This window comes from Megalobrama amblycephala, linkage group LG6 (genome assembly GCF_018812025.1).
Source record: "Megalobrama amblycephala isolate DHTTF-2021 linkage group LG6, ASM1881202v1, whole genome shotgun sequence".
Lineage (NCBI taxonomy): Eukaryota > Metazoa > Chordata > Actinopteri > Cypriniformes > Xenocyprididae > Megalobrama > Megalobrama amblycephala.
The window spans coordinates 36,289,249-36,311,221 of record NC_063049.1 but is presented as its reverse complement, the minus strand read 5'-3'; the positions used below and the strand labels follow the sequence as shown (position 1 = coordinate 36,311,221).

At 36.6% G+C, this 21,973-nt stretch overlaps 1 protein-coding gene across 6 annotated transcripts in view; it reads right to left on the bottom strand.

The window, feature by feature from the left end:
* The window catches only part of col18a1a (collagen type XVIII alpha 1 chain a), a 95,947-nt gene that overhangs the window by 22,060 nt on the left and 51,914 nt on the right, over nucleotides 1-21,973 (bottom strand). For 2 of the 6 annotated variants that reach the window (XM_048194439.1, XM_048194440.1), the window contains exons 1-4: nucleotides 20,291-21,423; nucleotides 9,058-9,599; nucleotides 5,147-5,230; nucleotides 1,985-2,047 (exon numbers count right to left, since the gene is read on the bottom strand). In XM_048194439.1, coding sequence (XP_048050396.1) covers nucleotides 1,985-2,047; nucleotides 5,147-5,230; nucleotides 9,058-9,599; nucleotides 20,291-21,311 — 1,710 coding nt within the window. In that variant the 5' untranslated portion in view covers nucleotides 21,312-21,423. Of the gene's footprint in view, nucleotides 1-1,984; nucleotides 2,048-5,146; nucleotides 5,231-9,057; nucleotides 9,600-20,290; nucleotides 21,424-21,973 lie in introns of those variants that run through there. The other 4 variants (XM_048194442.1, XM_048194444.1, XM_048194441.1 and 1 more) reach the window with 3 other exon arrangements.

Here is a 21,973-nt window from a genome sequence, read left to right as displayed (position 1 = left end):
GTTTAACCAAAATTTTGGTTATACCGACTGACGATATTTTCAAACAATGTTAACAGGCTGATATCTAGCTAGCTAGCAAAAGGACAATCAAACATTTTATTTTTAGTACAAGTTTTTAAAATATTACAACATGCGCATGAGCAAGTGAAAACATGAATTTTTCAAATAGTTAAAAGAAAGTTAGTTACTTTGCTTCATGACCATGTGGTCCTTTGCAGGTGTCTGAATGATCTCACATCCTGTCACATGATATTGATCGCATGACTTGATCCAAAATGGTCCCTTTTTATTGGTTACTCCGAATGACATCAATGAAATTCATTTTTATGAATCATAACAAAGCAACGATTTCTACACATAATTTTAATACCATTCTGCACTACGTTAATATATGATGTTATAAAATCATGCCAGAATAAAAAATAAATGCATTTATTACATTTAAGATATTTTAATCACAAATGAAATGGCTCTATTGGCCTTTGGACGCTTAAACCGAATGACCTTTTGACACTTCAATTCCTTTAAAATACCTTTATATGTATCAAAATATAATTAAACCCTTTTGGATTTAACAAAACAGATCTAGTGTCATATCTTTGTTTTTTTTATTATTATTAAGGCCTTTGGACAAAAAAAAAAAAAAAGAGCTATCAACACTTTCAACATACATATATATAATTTAATTTTAATTTTAATTTTTAATTTTTACTTCTGTTCACTCTTCAACTTTTCACTCAAATTGTTATTTTATATATTATAATTTGCATTGATAGTGTTTCATTAAATTTGAAAAGAATACAAAATTATTTCAAATAAAATCATTTACCGAATGCTTAAATTTAAATGTGATTTCGTTCTAGGTAACCTTAATTATTATGAGAACAGATAGAAATAAAAAGACTAATGAAACTTGAGCACTGAAGACATGCTAAAATTCAATTTTGTCAAACTGAAAATGAAGTCAAACTTGTGTTTAGCACACTGTCACAAGACTACTTCTCTTCCACTAGATATAATAATCTCATAAAATTGGATTACACAAAATTAGGCCTACACACACATAAGGCAGTCATGCAACACAGCTTGCAAGAATGCATGCCCACCAGATGCCCTCTCCTCAAATGCACTTTCTAACATCCAAGCAGAGTTGGATTGGTTGTGAAACAAGTGTGGAAAATGTCCCAGGGGGGAATGTGGCATCCTTCAAAATGAATTGCACGGTAAGACAAATGAAAGTTTACTTTACAGCACTTCGGAAAATGCTGTCTCTGTTTCTGTCACAGCATGTTAAAATGCGTTGCATACTGTAAAAGCAAACAAAAGCCATGTAATTTAAAATTACTCGGTTAGAATTAAATTAGTACCTGCATGCTTGGCAGCAGCTGTTTAAAGAACTATAATGCCAATAAACTCTTGTAAGTGAATACAAAGAAACAGCAACTTCAAAACAAGTACAATTTACTCATAAAATTCAAACACAAAATGAAAAATGGCCTAAATGTTCTCAAATTGCACTAAACTTCAGCACTGATGAATAAACCAGTCGCACAAAAAAAGCAGACTCTTATGGAAGACGATCTTTGCGGTCCACACCTAAGAGCCACCTGGTTTCTTTCCATTGTAATTAGCTCTGGCATGCTCAGACAGGGCCTCACACATCAGTAGCAAGGGTTCATTTCAATTTCCACATGGCCTATTTCTGGATTAGTAACACAAGGCATGGGAAGATGGGTTTTAACATCTGGGATTGGTCTGGAGATAATAGCGTTCATCCGGGACTTTCCCCCAGAAGAAGAGCAAGTGTACAACGACAGATCTGCCAGAACTCACAGGCCGCAGCTCTGTAAATAGCCCGGAACCTTGAGATCATCATTAGATGTTTTGAATGTGGACATTAAACCGATCACAAGAAGTTTACAAATGTGAGCTCAGCGTCACATGGTTACCAACCAAAGCATAACAAGGAAAATGAAGGTAATACCTGGACTGATGGTGGTCGGTCGCCATCTCCACTTGCTCCAAAATCACCTGATCCCTGCAGATTCTGAGGGCGAACGGAAAACTGCGTAAATTCTCTTATAGTGTTAACAATGAGAAAGGGACATTTCATCACACTGTTTTCTAGACCACTGGAAGGCATGTAGTACGTCAGGGGTCAAACTGATAGGCATTAAAGCTTAAACCTAACTTGAGGTGACACATTCTTTTCTTGAAATGAATGGAAGTGAATTCCTATCGGCCGCAGATGGATAGCAATCAGTTGACAAACACTCCAGGTACTCTTTTAAAGGAACGGTTATTCACCCTCATGTCATTCCAAACCCATATTGTTTTCACATATTGTGTTAAGCATAATGTCCAATAATCTTCCTCTCTGCCTGAGTTGTTAAAGGATTAGTTCACTTCAGAATGAAAATTTCCTGATAATTTACTCACCCCCATGTCATCTAAGAAATGTATATACTTTTTAACCACAAATTCTCTTCTAGCACTAGCTCTGCGATCCGCCACGCATTGCGTAATAATGTTGGAAAGGTCAAGCGTGAAGTAGGCGGAAGTATTGTTGTTTTACCTTTTTTTGTAAAGGGCGTTTGATTTAGTCTTTGCATGTTCACTTTTCCGCCTACGTCACGCTTGACCTTTCCAACATGATGACGTAATGCGTGGCGCATCACAGAGCTAGTGCAAGACGAGCATTTGTGGTTAAATGTATATCATTTTTATTTTTTTTTAGAAAATGGCCAATTGTTTCGCTAGATAAGACCCTTATTCCTCGGATGGGATCGTGTAGAGCCCTTTGAAGCTGCATTAAAACTGCAATTTGGACCTTCAACCTGTTGGTCCCCAGTGAAGTCCACTATATGGAGAAAGAAACTTTTCGACTGAAGAAAGAAAGACATAAACATCTTGGATGACATGGGGGTGAGTAAATTATCCGGAAATTTTAATTCTGAAGTGAACTAATCCTTTAAATCACTTTTAGATTTGTGTGAAAGTCATAAATGGCACCTTTTGATGCTTTGTGCCAGGTTTGACATACAGTACAGTCCAAAAGTTTGGAACCACTAAGATTTTTAATGTTTTTAAAAGAAGTTTCGTCTGCTCACCAAGGCTACATTTATTCAATTAAAAATACAGTAAAAAACAGTAATATTGTGAAATATTATTACAATTTAAAATACTTTAAAGTACTATTTAAATATATTTGACAAAGTAATTTATTCCTGTGATGCAAAGCTGAATTTTCAGCATCGTTACTCCAGTCTTCAGTGTCACATGATCCTTCAGAAATCATTCTAATATGCTGATTTGCTGCTCAATAAACATTTATGATTATTTTCAATGTTGAAAACAGTTGTGTACTTTTTTTTTTTTTTCAGGATTCCTTGATGAATAGAAAGTTCAAAAGAACAGCATTTATCTGAAATACAAAGCTTCTGTAGCATTATACACTACCGTTCAAAAGTTTGGGGTCAGTACGAATTTTTATTTTTATTTTTTTGAAAAGAAATTAAAGAAATGAATACTTTTATTCAGCAAGGATGCATTAAATCAATCAAAAGTGGCAGTAAAGACATTTATAATGTTACAAAAGATTAGATTTCAGATAAACACTGTTCTTTTGAACTTTCTATTCATCAAATAATCCTGAAAAAAAAATATTGTACACAAATATTTTGTACAATTGTACACATTAAATGTTTCTTGAGCAGCAGATCAGCATATTAGAATGATTTCTGAAGGATCATGTGACACTGAAGACTGGAGTAATGATGCTGAAAATTCAGCTTTGCCATCACAGGAATAAATTACTTTGTCAAATATATTCAAATAGAAAACAGTTATTTTAAATTGTAATAAAATTTCACAATATTACTGTTTTTTACTGTATTTTTAATTAAATAAATGTAGCCTTGGTGAGCAGACGAAACTTCTTTTAAAAACATTAAAAATCTTAGTGGTTCCAAACTTTTGGACTGTACTGTACTTGACACTAAACATCACTGATTCTTGTTTGTAATGTGTTCCTTACATTCAGTACTGTAGAGCTATCGTGTGGCTTCAGAAGACGTGGATATAGGCCACACATGGAAAAACTTTTGTGATGATTTCATGATGTTTTTTGGAGCTTAGCGGTATAAATGAAATTGTGTCGTCTGGAAAAGATCTCAGACGTTCTGTCTTCACATCTTGTTTTGTATTTCAAGGAAGAAATAAATGATGAAAACATTTTCATTTTGGGATAACCTATACCTTTAAGGGTTGTGTTTAATGTACATTTATCTAATTTGGCAGGGCTTTGGGAGGACATTGGTTCAATTCCCATGAAACAAAGAACTGATGAAAATTATACCTTGAATGCACCGTAAGTCGCTTTAGATACAAGCATCTGCCAAATGCATAAATATAAATGTAAAATGATGCCGCATCTAATATAAGATGAGTCATCTGGGTAAAACAATGCACCAGGCAATCTTTTCCTTTTACACTGGTCTCTAAAAAAATAAAAAAAAATAAAGACTACACAATAACTGGGTAAGCATTAAAAATGAACACACACAAGCTTTCCTTTTTCCACTTGTTTGAGTATGCGGGTATTTAAAGACCTTGCTTTTTACCACTGATCTCCCAGGGTACAATTTCAGTGCTTCTCACTTCACTGCATTAGCTTTTCTTTGGTTTAATCACCCATTTTAGAACCGCTCAACTTAATACAGAGTTTGTGTAGCTGTACTGTGAAGCATTTATGTAGCTATTTCCCATTCCCAATTAGCTGAAACATAATTGAGGCATGACTCAAGTGAAAATGATTATTTCACTTAGGGCGTTTTCAGCCCTGTATATCATTTGCTTAAACAGGATCTAAAATGTTACAATTTTGCATGTTCTTCTTGGTTTGGTTCACTTTCACATAGTTCCGAAATGAGAACCACAACCGAACTGCTCCAGAGTTCATTTTCAATCAGGCCAAGACCACCTCATTCAAGCGATCTCTGACCGATTATTTTGGTGCCGATCTGAGCGTGATTGCTGTGTTCAAATGTCTAAACATACCGAACTAAGGGAGAAAACGTTCCAAAACAAATGCTCCAAATGAGCCAGGTGTGAAAAGGCACTTAGACACTCTCATTAGACAACTTACCGCATCAAAGTCATCCTCTTCTTCTTCACAGTGCCGTTCAGCCGCCCCAGGGTCTCCCACCACCCTCAGATCACCGATAACACCCTAGAATGCACAAGCACAGATTGGTAAGCTTATTTTGATGGTCATGGAAGGTGTGGTGACATGCAGTCCATGTTGAATGGCAGCTGCTCATTAGAGATTGAATCCACTGCTATTGCCATTGCCTTGCACGACAGAAACGTTGGCAGTCAGATAACAATGTGTGCCTGATATCTTGCTTTAAAAACACATTGCTATCTGTCTTCCATGTGGGATTTCCTTTTTATGATTTTTGGCACAATTTCAATGCAGATGGGGATAACATTCAATACAATCCTCCAAAACAACACATTTCTACATTCAATGGCTAACATACAAGTCTCATTAAATGGATAATTGATCTAAAAAGGGAAAATTCAGCCATCGTTTAATCACTCTCATACAAACCCGATTCCAAAAAAGTTGGGACACTGTACAAATTGTGAATAAAAACAGAATGCAATGATGTGGACGTTTCAAATTTCAATATTTTATTCAGAATACAACATAGATGACATATCAAATGTTTAAACTGAGAAAATGTATCATTTTGAGGGAAAAATAAGTTGATTTTAAATTTCATGGCATCAACACATCTCAAAAAAGTTGGGACAAGGCCATGTTTACCACTGTGTGGCACCCCCTCTTCTTTTTATAACAGTCTGCAAACGTCTGGGGATTGAGGAGACAAGTTTAGGAATAGGAATGTTGTCCCATTCTTGTCTAATACAGGCTTCTAGTTGCTCAACCGTCTTAGGTCTTCTTTGTCGCATCTTCCTCTTTATGATGCGCCAAATGTTTTCTATGGGTGAAAGATCTGGACTGCAGGTTGGCCATTTCAGTACCTGGATCTTTCTTCTACACAGCCATGATGTTGTAATTGATGCAGTATGTGGTCTGGCATTGTCATATTGGAAAATGCAAGGTCTTCCCTGAAAGAGACGACGTCTGGATGGGAGCATATGTTGTTCTAGAACTTGGATATACCTTTCAGCATTGATGGTGCCTTTCCAGATGTGTAAGCTGCCCATGCCACATGCACTCATGCAACCCCATACCATCAGAGATGCAGGCTTCTGAACTGAGCGCTGATAACAACTTGGGTTGTCCTTGTCCTCTTTAGTTCGGATGACATGGCATCCCAGTTTTCCAAAAAGAACTTCAAATTTTGATTCGTCTGACCACAGAACAGTTTTCCACTTTGCTACAGTCCATTTTAAATGAGCCTTGGCCCAGAGAAAACGCCTGCACTTCTGGATCATGTTTAGATATGGCTTCTTTTTTGACCTATAGAGATTTAGCCGGCAACGGCGAATGGCACGGTGGATTGTGTTCACCGACAATGTTTTCTGGAAGTATTCCTGAGCCCATGTTGTGATTTACATTACAGTAGCATTCCTGTATGTGATGCAGTGCCATCGAAGGGCCCGAAGATCATGGGCATCCAGTATGGTTTTCCGGCCTTGACCCTTACGCACAGAGATTGTTCCAGATTCTCTGAATCTTTGGATGATATTATGCACTGTAGATGATGATCACTTCAAACTCTTTGCAATTTTTCTCTGAGAAACTCTTTTCTGATATTGCTCCACTATTTTTCACTGCAGCATTGGGGGAATTGGTGATCCTCTGCCCATCTTGACTTCTGAGAGACACTGCCACTCTGAGAGGCACTTTTTATACCCAATCATGTTGCCATTTGATCTAATAAGTTGCATATTAGTCCTCCAGCTGTTCCTTATATGTACATTTAACTTTTCCGGCCTCTTATTGCTACCTGTCCCAACTTTTTTGGAATGTGTAGCTCTCATGAAATCCAAAATGAGCCAATATTTGGTATGACATTTCAAAATTTCTCACTTTCAACATTTGATATGTTATCTATATTCTATTGTGAATAAAATATAAGTTTATGAGATTTGTAAATTATTGCATTCCTTTTTTATTCACAATTTGTACAGTGTCCCAACTTTTTTGGAATCGGGTTTGTATTGTTCCAAACCTCTATGACTCACTTTCTTCTGTGGAACTCAAAAGATGTTGTTTAGCAGAATGTTGACATTGTTTTTTTCTAATACAATGAAAAATAAATGAAGACCAAGATCTGTCAAGCTCCAGAAATAACAAAAAGCACAATAAAAATAGTCCATACAACCATTTCTGCTTCATTTTAAGTCTTCTGAAGCCATATGATAACTTTGAGGAGGAAAAGACAAACATTTAAGCCGTTACTCACTAATAAGGTGGCTAAATTTTAGTTTGTTCCCCACACAAAGCTATCATATGAAATATAGTGTATGGACTACTGTTATGGTACTTTGGTTGTGCTTGATGTCATTTTTTTGGAGCATGACTGGTGTGGTGACCATTTATTTTCATTAAGAAAAGCATAAACATCCTAATATTTCCTGGGGTAATAAGATCTGACAGGACTTCCCCTCTCATGTCTCACGAACTAAGGTCAAAGGTTTAGGAGCAGAATGCAGTGAAGGAAGCTTTAAGATGGCTTAATTGTCCTTTTGTGTAATGCTGTGACCTGCGCCGAGACCCTCTTACATCCCCAACACAAGGTCAGATTTACAGACCTGATTGCCCCCACAGTTCTGCAGATAAGCACATGCTCTTAATGAGAGGGATGGAATAGCAATCATATCCTGCCTAATCAGGTCTGTAATTATGATGGCCATCTCCTTATGGTGGAGTTCCCACAGGAAATGGAAGCCACATGAAACAAGGAGTCATACTGAACTGAACAAGATCCATCTGCTTTTGAGTGGACATTATGAGCTCTGGGAAATGTGAGGCATTCCTACTGTCCTTAGTTGCCTCACTATGGTAATTGAACAATATGCTTGAAAGCATTTGCATAACTGCTGGACACAAGGCAGGAAATTCAATCACATTACTTCACAGATAAGTTAGGCTATTGTAGTAGCACAGCAGCTGGTAAAGAATCTGCTGGCTTATATGAGCTATTTGTTTATAGTGCTATATTTGTATTTATATTTATTTTACATTTTAATGTATTTTTATATGTAATTTAATTGGCAACATATTTATTTCTTTACTCCTGGATGATTTATGTTTAATCATGCTATTTCAAGGCATATGAATAAAGACTAAATAATGTAGCCAATTAAAGTACATTAAATATTAAATTTTAAAATAAATATACATAAGTACTATATATATATATATATATATATATATATATATATATATATATATATATATATATATATATATATATATACACACACATTTTATTAATTAATAAACAATAACACAAAAATTTAATTAAAAATATTAATAATTTGATTAAAATCATAAAACATAAAAATAAATATATATATATATATATATATATATATATATATATATATATATATATATATATATATATATAACATATAAATAAAATATATATATATTTTTACAAATAAATGATAAATAATTTGTTTAATAGAAAAAAAAGGATACAAATAAAACAAAGAATACCGAGGAAAGAATAGGGCAGCGGTCCACTGGTTTTCACTGATTTGAGATCAAGCTGTGGGGTCAGCTGCTAAACATCGGCACACAAAGCTAGCAGGAGCTAATTGCTCCCCTGTGGTTTCTTAAAGCAATTAACTACTCTACTCAAACAAGGAAAGATGAGTGGACTTTTGTTTTACAACCACAGATTGTATGTTGGTTTTTTAAACAGGCCAATTTGAGCAATCAAATCATGCAGGAGTCACTCAACCACAGAGATCTTTATTGCACTTTCCCTTTTCTAGCCTAAGCTAACCTTAATTGGACTTGTTTTTCAATAAGTTTTCTTGATATCAAAGTAGGGTCCTTGTACGTACCACAAACTTATCTGGATCTGCTCCACTAGCATGGCCAACAAATACTCCAGCCCTGGCATTCAGCTCCATATCATCTGGGGACCGCTCAAAATTGATGACCTGAGGATCTGAGTCACAGTTGAAGTAGAGGGAAACCTTCTCATTCAAAACACTGATGGAAAACCGGGTCCAGGTCATAGACATTGAGGGCACGGTGAATCTGGCCGCCTCATATGAACTCTGCGAGTCAGGCTCAGTGTAGTAGAAGATAATTTCCTGCTTGCCGTTTTTCACTGCCGACAGCTTCACACCAACATACATGATGTTCTGGGTTGGGTCAGTGATGGAGAATATGACACCAGGCTTGGCAGACATGAGTTTTATGTTGAAGATGAGGGAGAAATCACGGTAGAAAGGGTTGGGCAGGTGGGCCGCAGCTGACTGTCCCACATTGGCGTTTGGGCCAAACATATAGCTGGGGCTGTTATCATGTTCAAAGGTTTTGGTGACGCCATCAGGTGGAGGATCGCCAGTTAACTGTAACAGTGACACTCCGCTTTCTTCTGTGGAAGGAAAGGAAAACAATATAAATGGACTTTACAAAGAACAATACAAAAGTGAATGGTCAGGGATGGGCAGCAGGCTCAGACTAGGTTAAAAAGCACTTTATTAGTCTGCTCAAACAAATATTGTAGTGTAAAGTGTTCAACATTGACAGCTGTGATGAAAATCAAGCAGTGAGTCTTGACTTTAGTTGTGAAATACTGTGAGAAAGTATTATTTTTGGCTGTATATAGTATCTTTGGTGAGATAACTTTTTTGTTTCAGGAGGAAAATGTGTGAATAAAACAGACAGCTGGCTCTCTATAGAATATTTGGGACTTTTTGATATCCTGAACCAAAATACAACCCTTTAGATTTAATAAGAATGTACATTCATCAGCTAGTAAAAATTCCCCAGTTTTAATAGAAAGTGACCCCTTTGTTTATTGTTCCCAGAGAACCTTCTTAAGAATGTAATTTACTATGTATGGAATGCACTGACAAAAAAGTATATATATGTGAACACCCTAAAAACAAGATTTTTTAAGACCCATGAGGCAGCAATAAGTTAAAGTACTTTATACTAGACTCAAGAGGATAACACTTGTTTTGACCCGAGACATGGGAATGCCATGCCAACTACTGCAAATTTAGGTTTCTCCAAAATAAAAAGCTATGTTATCAGCAGTTGACGCAAAGTGAAATTTTAGAGAAAATTAATTTTAATAAAATAAAATGAACTCAAAATAAAAAACAACACTGGATACTTTTTGCAGATGATTATGAGTGCATACAGTAATCAAACTCAAGATTGTTGGCTGAGATCAAAAGGCTTGCCCTGAAGAACTATGGATAGAAACCTTCGAACTCATGCTAATATCACTCAGCACAGACATATTTAGCTAGTTGTGAAGATAAGCTAGACATGGAAACATCACAGACTCTATGTGCTGACATGTCATGAGGAGGAGGGAAAGGTGTGAGGTTACAGCTGGACAGCTTAAGACCCTTCCTGCCAACACACACAAAACACACTTCATCCTCTGAGCGATTCTGCTTTGTTAAATATAGATAAGTAAGGACAGTGTGTTTCTTGACAAAAAAAAAAAAAAAACTCCTTTTTTCATCATACGGAAGATGATTTTGTTTTGTTAGATAAATCACAGTAGCATGAAAAGAAAGCAAAACGAAACAACATGAAAAGAAAGCCAAACAAACCAAAACAAACCAAAACAAAAAACAAAAGCAGAACAGCATGAAAAGAAAGCCAAACAAACCAAAACAAAAAACAAAAGCAGAACAGCATGAAAAGAAAGCCAAACAAACCAAAACAAAAAACAAAAGCAGAACAGCATGAAAAGAAAGCTAAAACAAAACAGCATGACAAGACAGCCAAACAAACTCCTTACAAAAGAGAACAAAACAAAACAAAAAAGTTAATTATACTACTGCATAAATGTGTGTTTTGTAACCATTTACAGAAACAAAGGATGATGTCAACTTCTAGAACTTTAAGCTGCTTTAATGTTGAAAAATAAATGTTTTGAACCATGACTTGACTTGTAAACTTCCTGTAAAAGACTAGCAAGTATAACTCACAGCCACATGGTCTTATTTATCAAACAAGGATCAAAGTCCTTTAGGGGCTTACATTTTCATCATTAAGTTCTTCAAATGGTGCCTTTGTTATTAGTTGAAACAAAACCCCTCTTGTCTTTGGTGCACATGAAAGGAATAGAAAACACCTTACGTATGGTTTTGGTGTGACATGCATTTCTAGTGGATAACATTTAGTTTGTGAACCTATTCTTTGGGTTGATTTAGACATAGAAAGAGAACCACTGTTCCAAGTTTCACTATTCAAAGAGTAAACTGTGTCTTTAGATCATGACAGAATAATGACAAGCTTAGAAGAGGAGGAGCTTTTGAAGATCACCTCGCATTCCTGCACATGTTCAGGAGCTGCTGTGTAAACCAGCGCTCTGAATGGCTAATGGCCATATCAACACGAGACTCAAGTTTTCTGAGACATTTTGGGCTTGTGAAAATTACTTTAGGGAAACCAGAATCCTGGACTGTTGCTTTTCTGACAGCAGGCAATAAATTCTAATTCCAGAATCCAGATGTGTGTCGGGATAAAATGAGACAGAAGTCCTGAGGCCATGTGTGTCTGCTCTTGTACATGAATACAACAACCCAGATATTTGACACTAATGACTATCATAAAGACAACATTTTTGCAACTGAAAAAGTGCTTCAATTTTTGACAGCATCATCATTACTTGGTCTAGCTAGGGAAGACAGAAATAACAATTTTAAAGTAAATGGATGCAACTGATTTACTGATGCATAATGCATTGGGGTAAGGGGGGAGATGTAGGACTTGATTTTATTTATCAGGAATTGATTGGATTGAAAAAAAGTATATTACATACAAAAAAAAATTGTGTTAAAAAAGTAAAAATAATTAAAATAAAAAACATTTAAAATAAAAAATAAAATAAAAAGTAAAACATTAAATGTGCTAATATAATTCTTACAGAGTAATACAAAGCAACTATAAATGCATAAGTTATTCTTATTTATAAAGCAAATCTTTTGGCAAAAACCATTTTATGTCAGTTGGTTGATCTGATTTTGTACAAAACAATATAGTTTTAGTCTATTAACTGCTTTCCATGTCACACACTGCTAATGACCTATAGCATCCATATGTTCACCAAACAAACCAACCTTGACATCAATATGTGGTCAATGTTTTACTAGCCTGCTGTAATATGGTGAAGATCTTAAAGGGCCACCTTGTTAGAGTTAAATATTAGCATTTTAATTACAGTGCCTGTTTTTCTATCGATCCATAGTAGTCTTCTTGACCTCTTTGAAAATAAATAGGTTGGTTAAAGCAAAAATGAAAACTTTTACAGGTGCTATAACCTTTCTGGGTGGATTTATTACTGAAAACACAAATGTAATGTTAAACTTCAGGCCTTTTACACATTCAAAGTCACCCTTCAAAATATTCTCAAATTATAGCTGATCAGGGCATATTTCATATAGGGGCAGAGTCCGCATGCTGACAAGAGAGTATTACGGGGCATATCTGAATAGCAAATGGCCTTATAAAACTCTGAAATATAAACATTATTATATTAAACTGCTTAATTGTTTACGATGTTTCATAATTTAAACTATATTCATCACCTTCAACAGCACCTGGAAGTGCATGAAACTGAACTGAAATAAAAAAATTAAAAAAAATGTAACCCGCTCTTTCAAGCCCACATATACTAAACCACACATAAACAAGCAGCTTGTAACTTTCTGAGAGTTTTAGCTTGATGTTAGAGTAGTTTACATAAGTTTGGCATTTTAATCTAAGGCTGTCTCAATTTCTAATCAAAAACTTTAAATAAGATGCGAGTTGTAATCAGTTTATCCTAAAGCTTTACTAGGCATCCCCTCTTAATCCTGACAGAAAATGCAAAATCATCAGCGTCATTCACCAATCTTGCACTTTGAAGCTTGAATGTGATCACTTGTAGGGGTGTAAAGAGTGGGTCTACATTTTACGTCAGCAATCAAAACGCTACATGACCTAATTAAACCAAATAGGCTTGTATTAAAGATTTGTTGACTTGTACCTTTTATTGGACGCTAGAGAGCATTAAAGGCCGAAATACAGTTTCATGCAATTGGAAACCTGCACAGCATCCTTTGCCAATACAATGGATGAAAGAAGTATGATCCAAAGTGACATCAACACTACCAATTTACCCCAGCAAACCCGTTTAACCTTGGAGGCACAATACAGGCACAAAAGACATCTCTGCTAAGATTCTCAACACAACACTTCCACATTTTTACTTTTTTCCTGACAGTCAAGTCATCTTGGCAATTGCAGGAATTGCCCTCTCAGTTGATCCATTACAGAATGAATTGAGCACACTGTCTATTGGCACTCAGAGGCTCTATTGTTGTGGAAAAGGTCCATGGAGGGCCTCTGACCCAATGAGAAATCTCACACAATCACTTCCATTTTCCCACTGAAGCCATTTTTTTTCTAAATCTAATAGCTCTATCTACAAGCTTCACTGGAGTCCAGACACTACATAACCCCATTATGATCTGTGACACTATTTGAGAAAGCTTTCAGAACAGTCATGGGAGGATATGAGACGGGACCGTACAGAATATGAAAGTGTGTGCGCAGCAGTGAAAGGGAGGAACTAACTAAAAGTAGTGACACTACTAACAGAATTACTTTTCAGTAGATTGTAGTAGCTCTAGTGATACAATACTGTTCAAGTTTGGGACTTTTTTCCCATTTTTTTAAAAGTAAATGATTCATTAAAGGCACAATATATAAGATTTTTTAATTAAAATATACAAAAACCACTAGAACAATATTATATCTTTTGTTGATTTGTGTACTTACATGATCCCAAAAGTTTCCAACAATGTTTAAATCCAGATAATTCAGCTAGCGTAATGGCCCGTGTTATTGTGTCACCTGTCAATGATGTCATATCCGCGTTACCCTCGATGTCCAAAGACACTTTAATATATTAGGTTTTACTAGATAGGTGAGCAACTGTTCCTTTATCGACAGAAAACTTTCTGTATTTTTGATCAAATAAATACAGTCTTGGTGAGCACTTCTTTTAAAAACATTCTACCAACCCCAAACTTTTGAATGGTAGTGTACATCAAAGAAATACATATCTGTTCATTTTAGTGAATAAATTTACAAGTATTAAATTGAAATTTATTTTTCAATTTAATACTTTCATCACAATTTAGACTGTTTTTTTGTGCCAGATAAACACATCATCTAAAAACTGATGGTGTGTTCACATCATCAGTGCTTTGTTAAAATGCTTCAATGGTTAAGTTAAGGTTTCAGTGTAGTTTCCCCAGAAACGGTGATCAGAAGGGAATTCTGATGAGGAATGCAAATACCTTAACATAACAGACTAATTAACAAGAAAACCAATCAATTGTAGTTAAAGGAAGACTAGACAGTCTGTTACACATTAGCTTGTACTTTGCACATGGGCCCAGAGACTCACAAAAGCTAACAATGGCTAGACGCTGTCACACTTAACAATCTATTGCCCCTGACAATTTCACTTTCCAAAACAAGCAGAACACCTGGAATTCACTTTTTAGTTTGCGTTGAAACAAATGTCAAATCCTTTACATGTAGCTAACATGAGGACCGTATAATTAGCATAACTAAAACTATGAACACAACATGAGCAGTCTGCAGCACCACAGGGAAGCTTTACAGCTGCTGAGAAAGCCTTGCTTTCTGACATGCTGCTTGCATTATAAAAAACAATAATATTGTGGTTTGATCTTATCTGCCATAAATTAGCCTTTGAATGTCTGAAAACACTGCCCAATCTAATTTAATTTAGATGTTTCCATTATTATATGACTCTAATAGAGGTTGATGATTAGATTATTCAAACATATACACGCAAACACATCTCTAATTCTGCAGCAGAATCTAAGTCCATGTTTACACTTGGTATTACAATGCGTTTTGGTCGATCGGTTCACAAGTAGACGAGGGAGACATGTACCCATTTACAGATGGTGCTTTAATCCGGAGCCGTGCTGACTTCTTTTATAATTTATGGGTGCAATTTTTTGGACTTCAAATTTTGGGTCACCATCCACTCCCATTATAAACCATGGATTACCCTGGACATTATTTAATATAACTTTAATAGAATGTCACTAGGACACCTAGGATGTCTTGAGGGTGAGTAAATCATGGGGTAATTTTCATTTTTGGGCGCACTATCCCTTCATTAGGCGGAGAGAGGGTGTTCTTTTGTGGCTGTCTGAATGCATTTGACCACATGAGCATCTACACTACGAAAGCAATCCGGCCTAATGCGTTTTCAACTACTTCTGAAAGTGGTCAAGAGTGGACAAGCTCAAAACGTTTTAGACCCTGTTTACACCTGTATTTAGTGTTGTCCACCAGTGATCTGGCTGACCAATACACATCTTAATACCAGGTGTAAACAGGGCATAACATATAAGGGAGAACAATAAACTGATTACAGCACACATTTTCTAACTCCAGTGAAAATTTCTCAAGGTAGGTTTTTTTTTGAGAGTGAATTCCTATACATGCACATACATTCAAAATATTTCTACCATTAATGCCCAGGGGGGGGGGGAATTCACTGAAGTTCATTGAAAACATGTTGAACTTTTGTGACAACATGCCCCAATAGTCACAATATATGGGGTAAGTTGTCACAACAAAGCCTGTCATTAAATAGCATATATATATATATATATATATATATATATATATATATATATATATATATATATATATATATATATAGCAATTGCAACCATTTCCAACATTGATAATAATAAGAAACTTTTCATATCAACATTTAATGTTACCATATGGCTGCTGAAAATTCAGCTTGAGCTTTGCATTAGGAATAAATTATATTTTTAAATATATAAAAAAAAAAAAAAAACATTTTCAATAGTAATAATATTTCACAATATTGCAGTATTTTTATCCTTAGTGAGCCTATTTAGCAAAATGTAAAAGTTTTATGACACAAAACTGTAAAAGGTAATATAAAACTTACAGTATCAAACTATTGTTTTGGCCACCAAAGTTGTACTTGCCTTAATAAAATCTGACAGCTTTGTGCCCCTAAACTCTCAAAATAATTCAAAGAGACTTTCTTCTGCTGTGTCCCTTCAGAATGACTTGGATGGGCTCCTAAAACACGATGTCCACTCAAAGTTGTCAATATAACAAGCTGTCTGAAAGATAAAGTCTTTTTTAGACACTCTTTTAAGATAAAGGCCTTTTGGCCTCAGCAAACACAGCTTATAGTGCACTAAAAATACTGCAAATGAACAGCACTGGAAATTCAAGCAAGAGTCTCAACTGCCAAATGAAATCTACTCATCATGACTCTATTTTCTCATTGTGTATTTATATATGTTCATTTGCTTCACATGACAGTTTATTCTGTAACCGTGTTTCTAGATGTTTATCACAAAACCACTCAAATACCCACTGTATGCTCTCAGGATTTACTTGGCAGAGGATTGCAATCATAAATTCAGCCCGAACATATGGACTAGCAATTCTGTGCTAAAGTCACTCCGGCCAAAAATGTAACCTGAAACTGCATTTACTGCGTCTCAGCACAAAGACATGCTTATTACAATACAGATGTTTCTCTCCTCCAGCCACAGAGATGATGAACATTTATCTGTCCTTCACTGTTAAGGACAAACTCTGGAATGAGGGGAAAGTCATATGAACGTAATTCACTGTCGAAAACAACTCAAGATCAAAGTGTATGCTTCCCAGCCATATATTCAATAAAAAGAGCTCATGTTTCAATAAGAAAAACACATAGTTTCAGGCAAAGTACAGCAGACTCCTTTTTGACCATCTTTATTCAATAAAACCAAATCAACTTACAACCGGAACAGCTCATGGCCTTTTCAACATACCTACTAATAGCACCAGAAATGACTCTGTTTAACTTGCATTGCTATTTATTAATAAAGCAAAGTAAAGGGACTTTCCACTGCCTTAACATGCATGCATGGAGGAATGTAATCCAGTTTATTGGTGATGTATGGATAGGTTAACAATTTGACCACTAACTGCATACTCAGATAAGGAACAGTATGCATTAGAGAAAAGTAATGTGCAGAGGTGTTCCTCTGTATTTACCTATACTTGACAAATAACAGGTCTAAGATACCCCACTTGAACGTAGGTTAAGAAAGAATGTGGGGTATTTTTATGGTAAATTGTTTGACAATCTCTTATGGATTTATTCTTTTAAGATCACCAAGTTTAACCATGGAAACCATTTGAAACTATGATTATCTGTACAACTGCGATACACAGGGTGAAGTCATGGTTTAAATCCTACCTCTCACTACCAATCATTCCTTCAACTGCTAAAATAAAGTTAAGCTATTATACTAAATGATCTTTAGCAGATCCCTGTTTATATCATTGGAAAATTAAATGTACCATCAGATTAGGTTATGAAGAATGTGTGCTGTTGATACTGGATGTATTCAGTGCTTCACGGGTTGGTTAAGGGTCATGATTCCCAAATCTTCTGACTATTGAACTTACAGGGCATTTTCAACCATTCTTGATTTGAATTCACTCAACAGATAACCCTCACAGACAAAATTTTTAGTTAGATGCTCCGTTCGATCGTCTGCAGATCGGTATCAGCCGATAATGACATTTTATGACTCGTTCGGTAGGGTACGTTTACACGACAACGATGCACTAAAAACTGAAAAATTTTTCCATTGCATTTTTCAGATACAGACAACACCATTGTCAAAATGATCCCTGTTCACACAGATCAGTGAAACCAACTAAAAACACTGTATTATGCTTGCCAGGCCAGTAGTTGGCAATGTCACTTTGTACAGAAACACTGCGTGCCTACAAACTGAACACGTAATATGCATATCCATGACGTCACCGTTTTCACAAATCCGCGTTTTTGTAGTTTTCAAAAGTTTGCTTTTTCAGGCCTCCAAAATGCCGTTGTCATGTAAATGAATGGCCAAAATGCATAAAAGGTGATTTTAGTTGAAAATGGTGTAATTTCAAATAAATTTGGCCAATCGCAATTTGATGACGTAAAACCGTAAAACGTTGCCGCTGACGCCCGTGAGGCTTTCACGCCATGTTCTGCTTTGTAACTTCACAAAACAGTAATAAAACATAGTTGTCTCAATTCAGACAAGCCCACACAAAACTTAACATGATGCATAAATCTTGAGAAAACCCTCACGGAGTGACATGACATGCTGCTTGGCTAAAGCTATAGGACTTCGATAGCGTTGTGATCATGACACAGTGTTTTCCAACTTCATTTGAAAGTTTAACCAACGGAAACTGGATCTCGGGTATGGTGAGTAGGGACATTTCTCATGGATTGGATCGATCTCTGATATTGACAGGTCTTGAATTTAACGTGTAGTACAGAATAGACCTTATGTAGCCCCACCGCTTTTTAACGCTATGCTCATTGTGTTCTGTCTTCCGGTTTGTATTTCTACAGCATGAAGGTAAGATCTTACGAATTTATGAATGAACCACTCGTTTTAAAAACTTCCCAGTCTATGACATCCGCTTCAAACATTACAATGTTCATGCTAACTTTCATTAACTCTACAATAAGTAAATCCACTTCACCAGCTAATTACTCTTCGATAACAATGCCATATAAGTTCAAACACAAAATTCTAAGGATGGCTGTGTTCTTGTTTCTCTGGCACATAAGGTCTATAGAAGCACACAGCTGAAATAGCGCTGAAAGATCATCACTCATCAACCAGGATCTTATTACTTGTTCTATGTAATTATAAATATTTTTATGCGTTATGGTGTTTACTAGGGGTGTGACGAGACCTGTATCTCACGAGACGAGACGAGACGAGACTCGAGATTGAGTTCACGAGACGAGACAAGATGGCGAAATACATGACTAGAAAAAGCTCGTGTTTACTTCGTGTTTACTTTCACTTTCAACGGTCGCGCGTACTCTGTAAATATGGAGCGGCGGCGACCGTTATCCGACTGAATTAAAAAAAAAATTTTTTATTTAAATACAAAGCAAAACGACAGTGGAGGCATAATGTAAACGTAGCGGTGGCATATTCTTTCCTAATCATCCTAACACTCTGTCATGGCAACATCACGAGACTACTTTTCGCCACAACGAGACTACTTTTAAATCTCGTCACAGTTTAGCCACGAGATCTCGTCACACCCCTAGTGTTTACACAATGAAATTATTTCTTATGTCAAATCATTTGACATGACTGTGAACAAGCCCAATTTTGATTTTATGACCAGTCACATATGCTTTCTAATAGTCATGTCAAGCATGAATAATAACAGAATAAATCAATCAATTGAATCACTTTTTCTGGGGTTTTCTTAGCAGTGTTGTAACATAACCTCAAAACATTATCAAAATCTATGTTCTTTAAAATTTGAAAAGTTAACTAAGAAATGATAGACTTACTTGATGATAACTTGTTTTTCCTTTAAAGTATTAATTTTAAGTATGCCACTTGAAATCACATGAAATCATTAAAAATGCCTTCAAAATGTGTAAGGAGTTAACAGTGACAGTCAACAGAGAGCTTACAGTACATATCACTTATATAAAGCTTGAATGAATGGGATCGGAATCAGCCAATCATGATGACAAGAAATCGGTTGTCAGTATCAGCTGTAAAAACTCTGACTGAAGGATTCATATTTTTAGCCAATAATATATTTTGGAGCTGGGTAACTAAAAGAAGAAATCAAATTCGGAAAATTCTGAAAACCACAACAATCCAAGGCCGTGGGAACTGAGAGTTGCATGTCTATTGAAATACAAACACATAAACATGCAAAGACTTGATTTAGTAGCGCCATGCAGTCATCCTTCACACTTCCATGCAGTTTTGACAAGCGTGCAAAGTGAATGCATTAAAACACATCTCCCCAGAGACTCTGAGTGCTTACAACTGTTGAGGACCACACAACACTTACAGACAAACAAAAACCCTCACCAATACTGGTGGATGACAAACAGACAGACAGGTGGCACTGGTTGAAAATGCATCTCTCTTTTTTGAGAGGGATGGCATTCTAACCGTCCGTTACCTTTCTGGTTACTAACTGACAAGCACCGATACCCATCATGCTTTTCTTCAGGCAGAGAGTGGCACTCCACGGGGAGGCGGCCCTCATCCAGGAGTGTCCAGCAACTGTCACGCAGGACCTCGCAGAAACTGCGACAGGGCAGCGGGGGCGGCAGTCCAGGCGGGCCACACCGCGGTGTCAACAGCAGGCAGAAAAACCATTCCAAACTATGATGGCAGTTTGACCGCAAAAGCCATGCCCATTGGGTTAAAACCACCTGAACTTCCTCCACGCTGCTTTGATTTAGAAAATTGGGCACCATGAAACTCTCCTCTCTCGTTCTGGTGCAAAATGGCAAATCAGGATCGACTGGCAAGCAGCGTGAGGATTCGACGACCGGCATGCGAGCTACAAAATACTCACTTTCAATGGTTAGTAGATTATCGGAGACAGAGTATTCAGAGGAATACAGCGTCGTGTTATCATACTCATCATGCTCAGTATTATTATTATTATTATAAGTGCTAACATTTTTAACATTAATGCTTTCATTAAATTGACTGTATGCTGGGTCACTGCCGCTCTGAAGTCCATCCATCTGGTCCGCTTTGGTCTCCAATTTGAGGTTTCCCACATGCAAACTAGCATTTTCACCAGCAATACCAGAAACGTTGGTTGACGTAACATAGGCATCCTGTCTTTCAAATTGAGAAGATCCAGATCCGGATCCAGAAGCAAATTCAGACCCATTTACAGATTCAGACTCAACCCCCAACCCGGACCTGGATATGAACTCTGATTCCCCCTCAAAATGACCTCCATTGTAACTGACCTCTTTTTCCACCACAGTTACAGAAGCACTTGTACCTGCTGTTCTGGGCGGCTCTGTCCTCGGTGGTGATATGGGCCTTAGGGTAGACAGGTAGGCCGGTGTCTTGGTGCCCTTTGCATTTGAGTCATCGTACCAGAACCAGCCATGTGTGTGGCAAATCCTCAAGCACACCACAATAAAGAGGCACAGCCAAAACCTGAGCTCAGACATCACGTTCACTTCCAGTCATTCAGCAATTCAAGCAGGATCCTGACATGCCCTCAACGGTAATCCACACCACACACACAGAGACTCGTCCCTGGCTCACCGTAAACTCACCACAACCAGCCCACAAGCCAGGCAGGAAAAGTTTAGAGGAGGAGTAACATATTTAAAAAAGAGCAGGGGGCTGCTTCGTCATTGGACGAGCTTGGGACCTTTTCCTCCCCCGTAGCTCCATCTCCCCTTTGTCCTTGTGAAAGAGTGTCTCTGATGATAGATATTCTTACCAAAAATGCCTGTAAGGCGTCCTTTTGTATACGCCGGTGCTTCTAAATGCCCTCGCGGATGGAATTTAGAGTTGTTTCAACTTACTTTTATAGCCTTTTTAGGGGCACAGAAATTCCAGAGACCCACTGTTACACAGAAACAAGCGGCTTAAACACCCAAAACACCTCTTAAATACAGACATTTATGCTTAAAATAGGGGGTTTAGTCATTTTCTACACCTCTGATTTTAATTATAATTAAAAATTAATACTTTTTTGTATTTTGTGAAAGAAAATACCAGTGCTTGCAAGGCATGAAAAAAAGAGATATTTAGGAATTTTATGAAATGCTGCATCAGAGACACTTTATAACACTACTATTGAAAAGTTTGTGGTAAGTAGTTA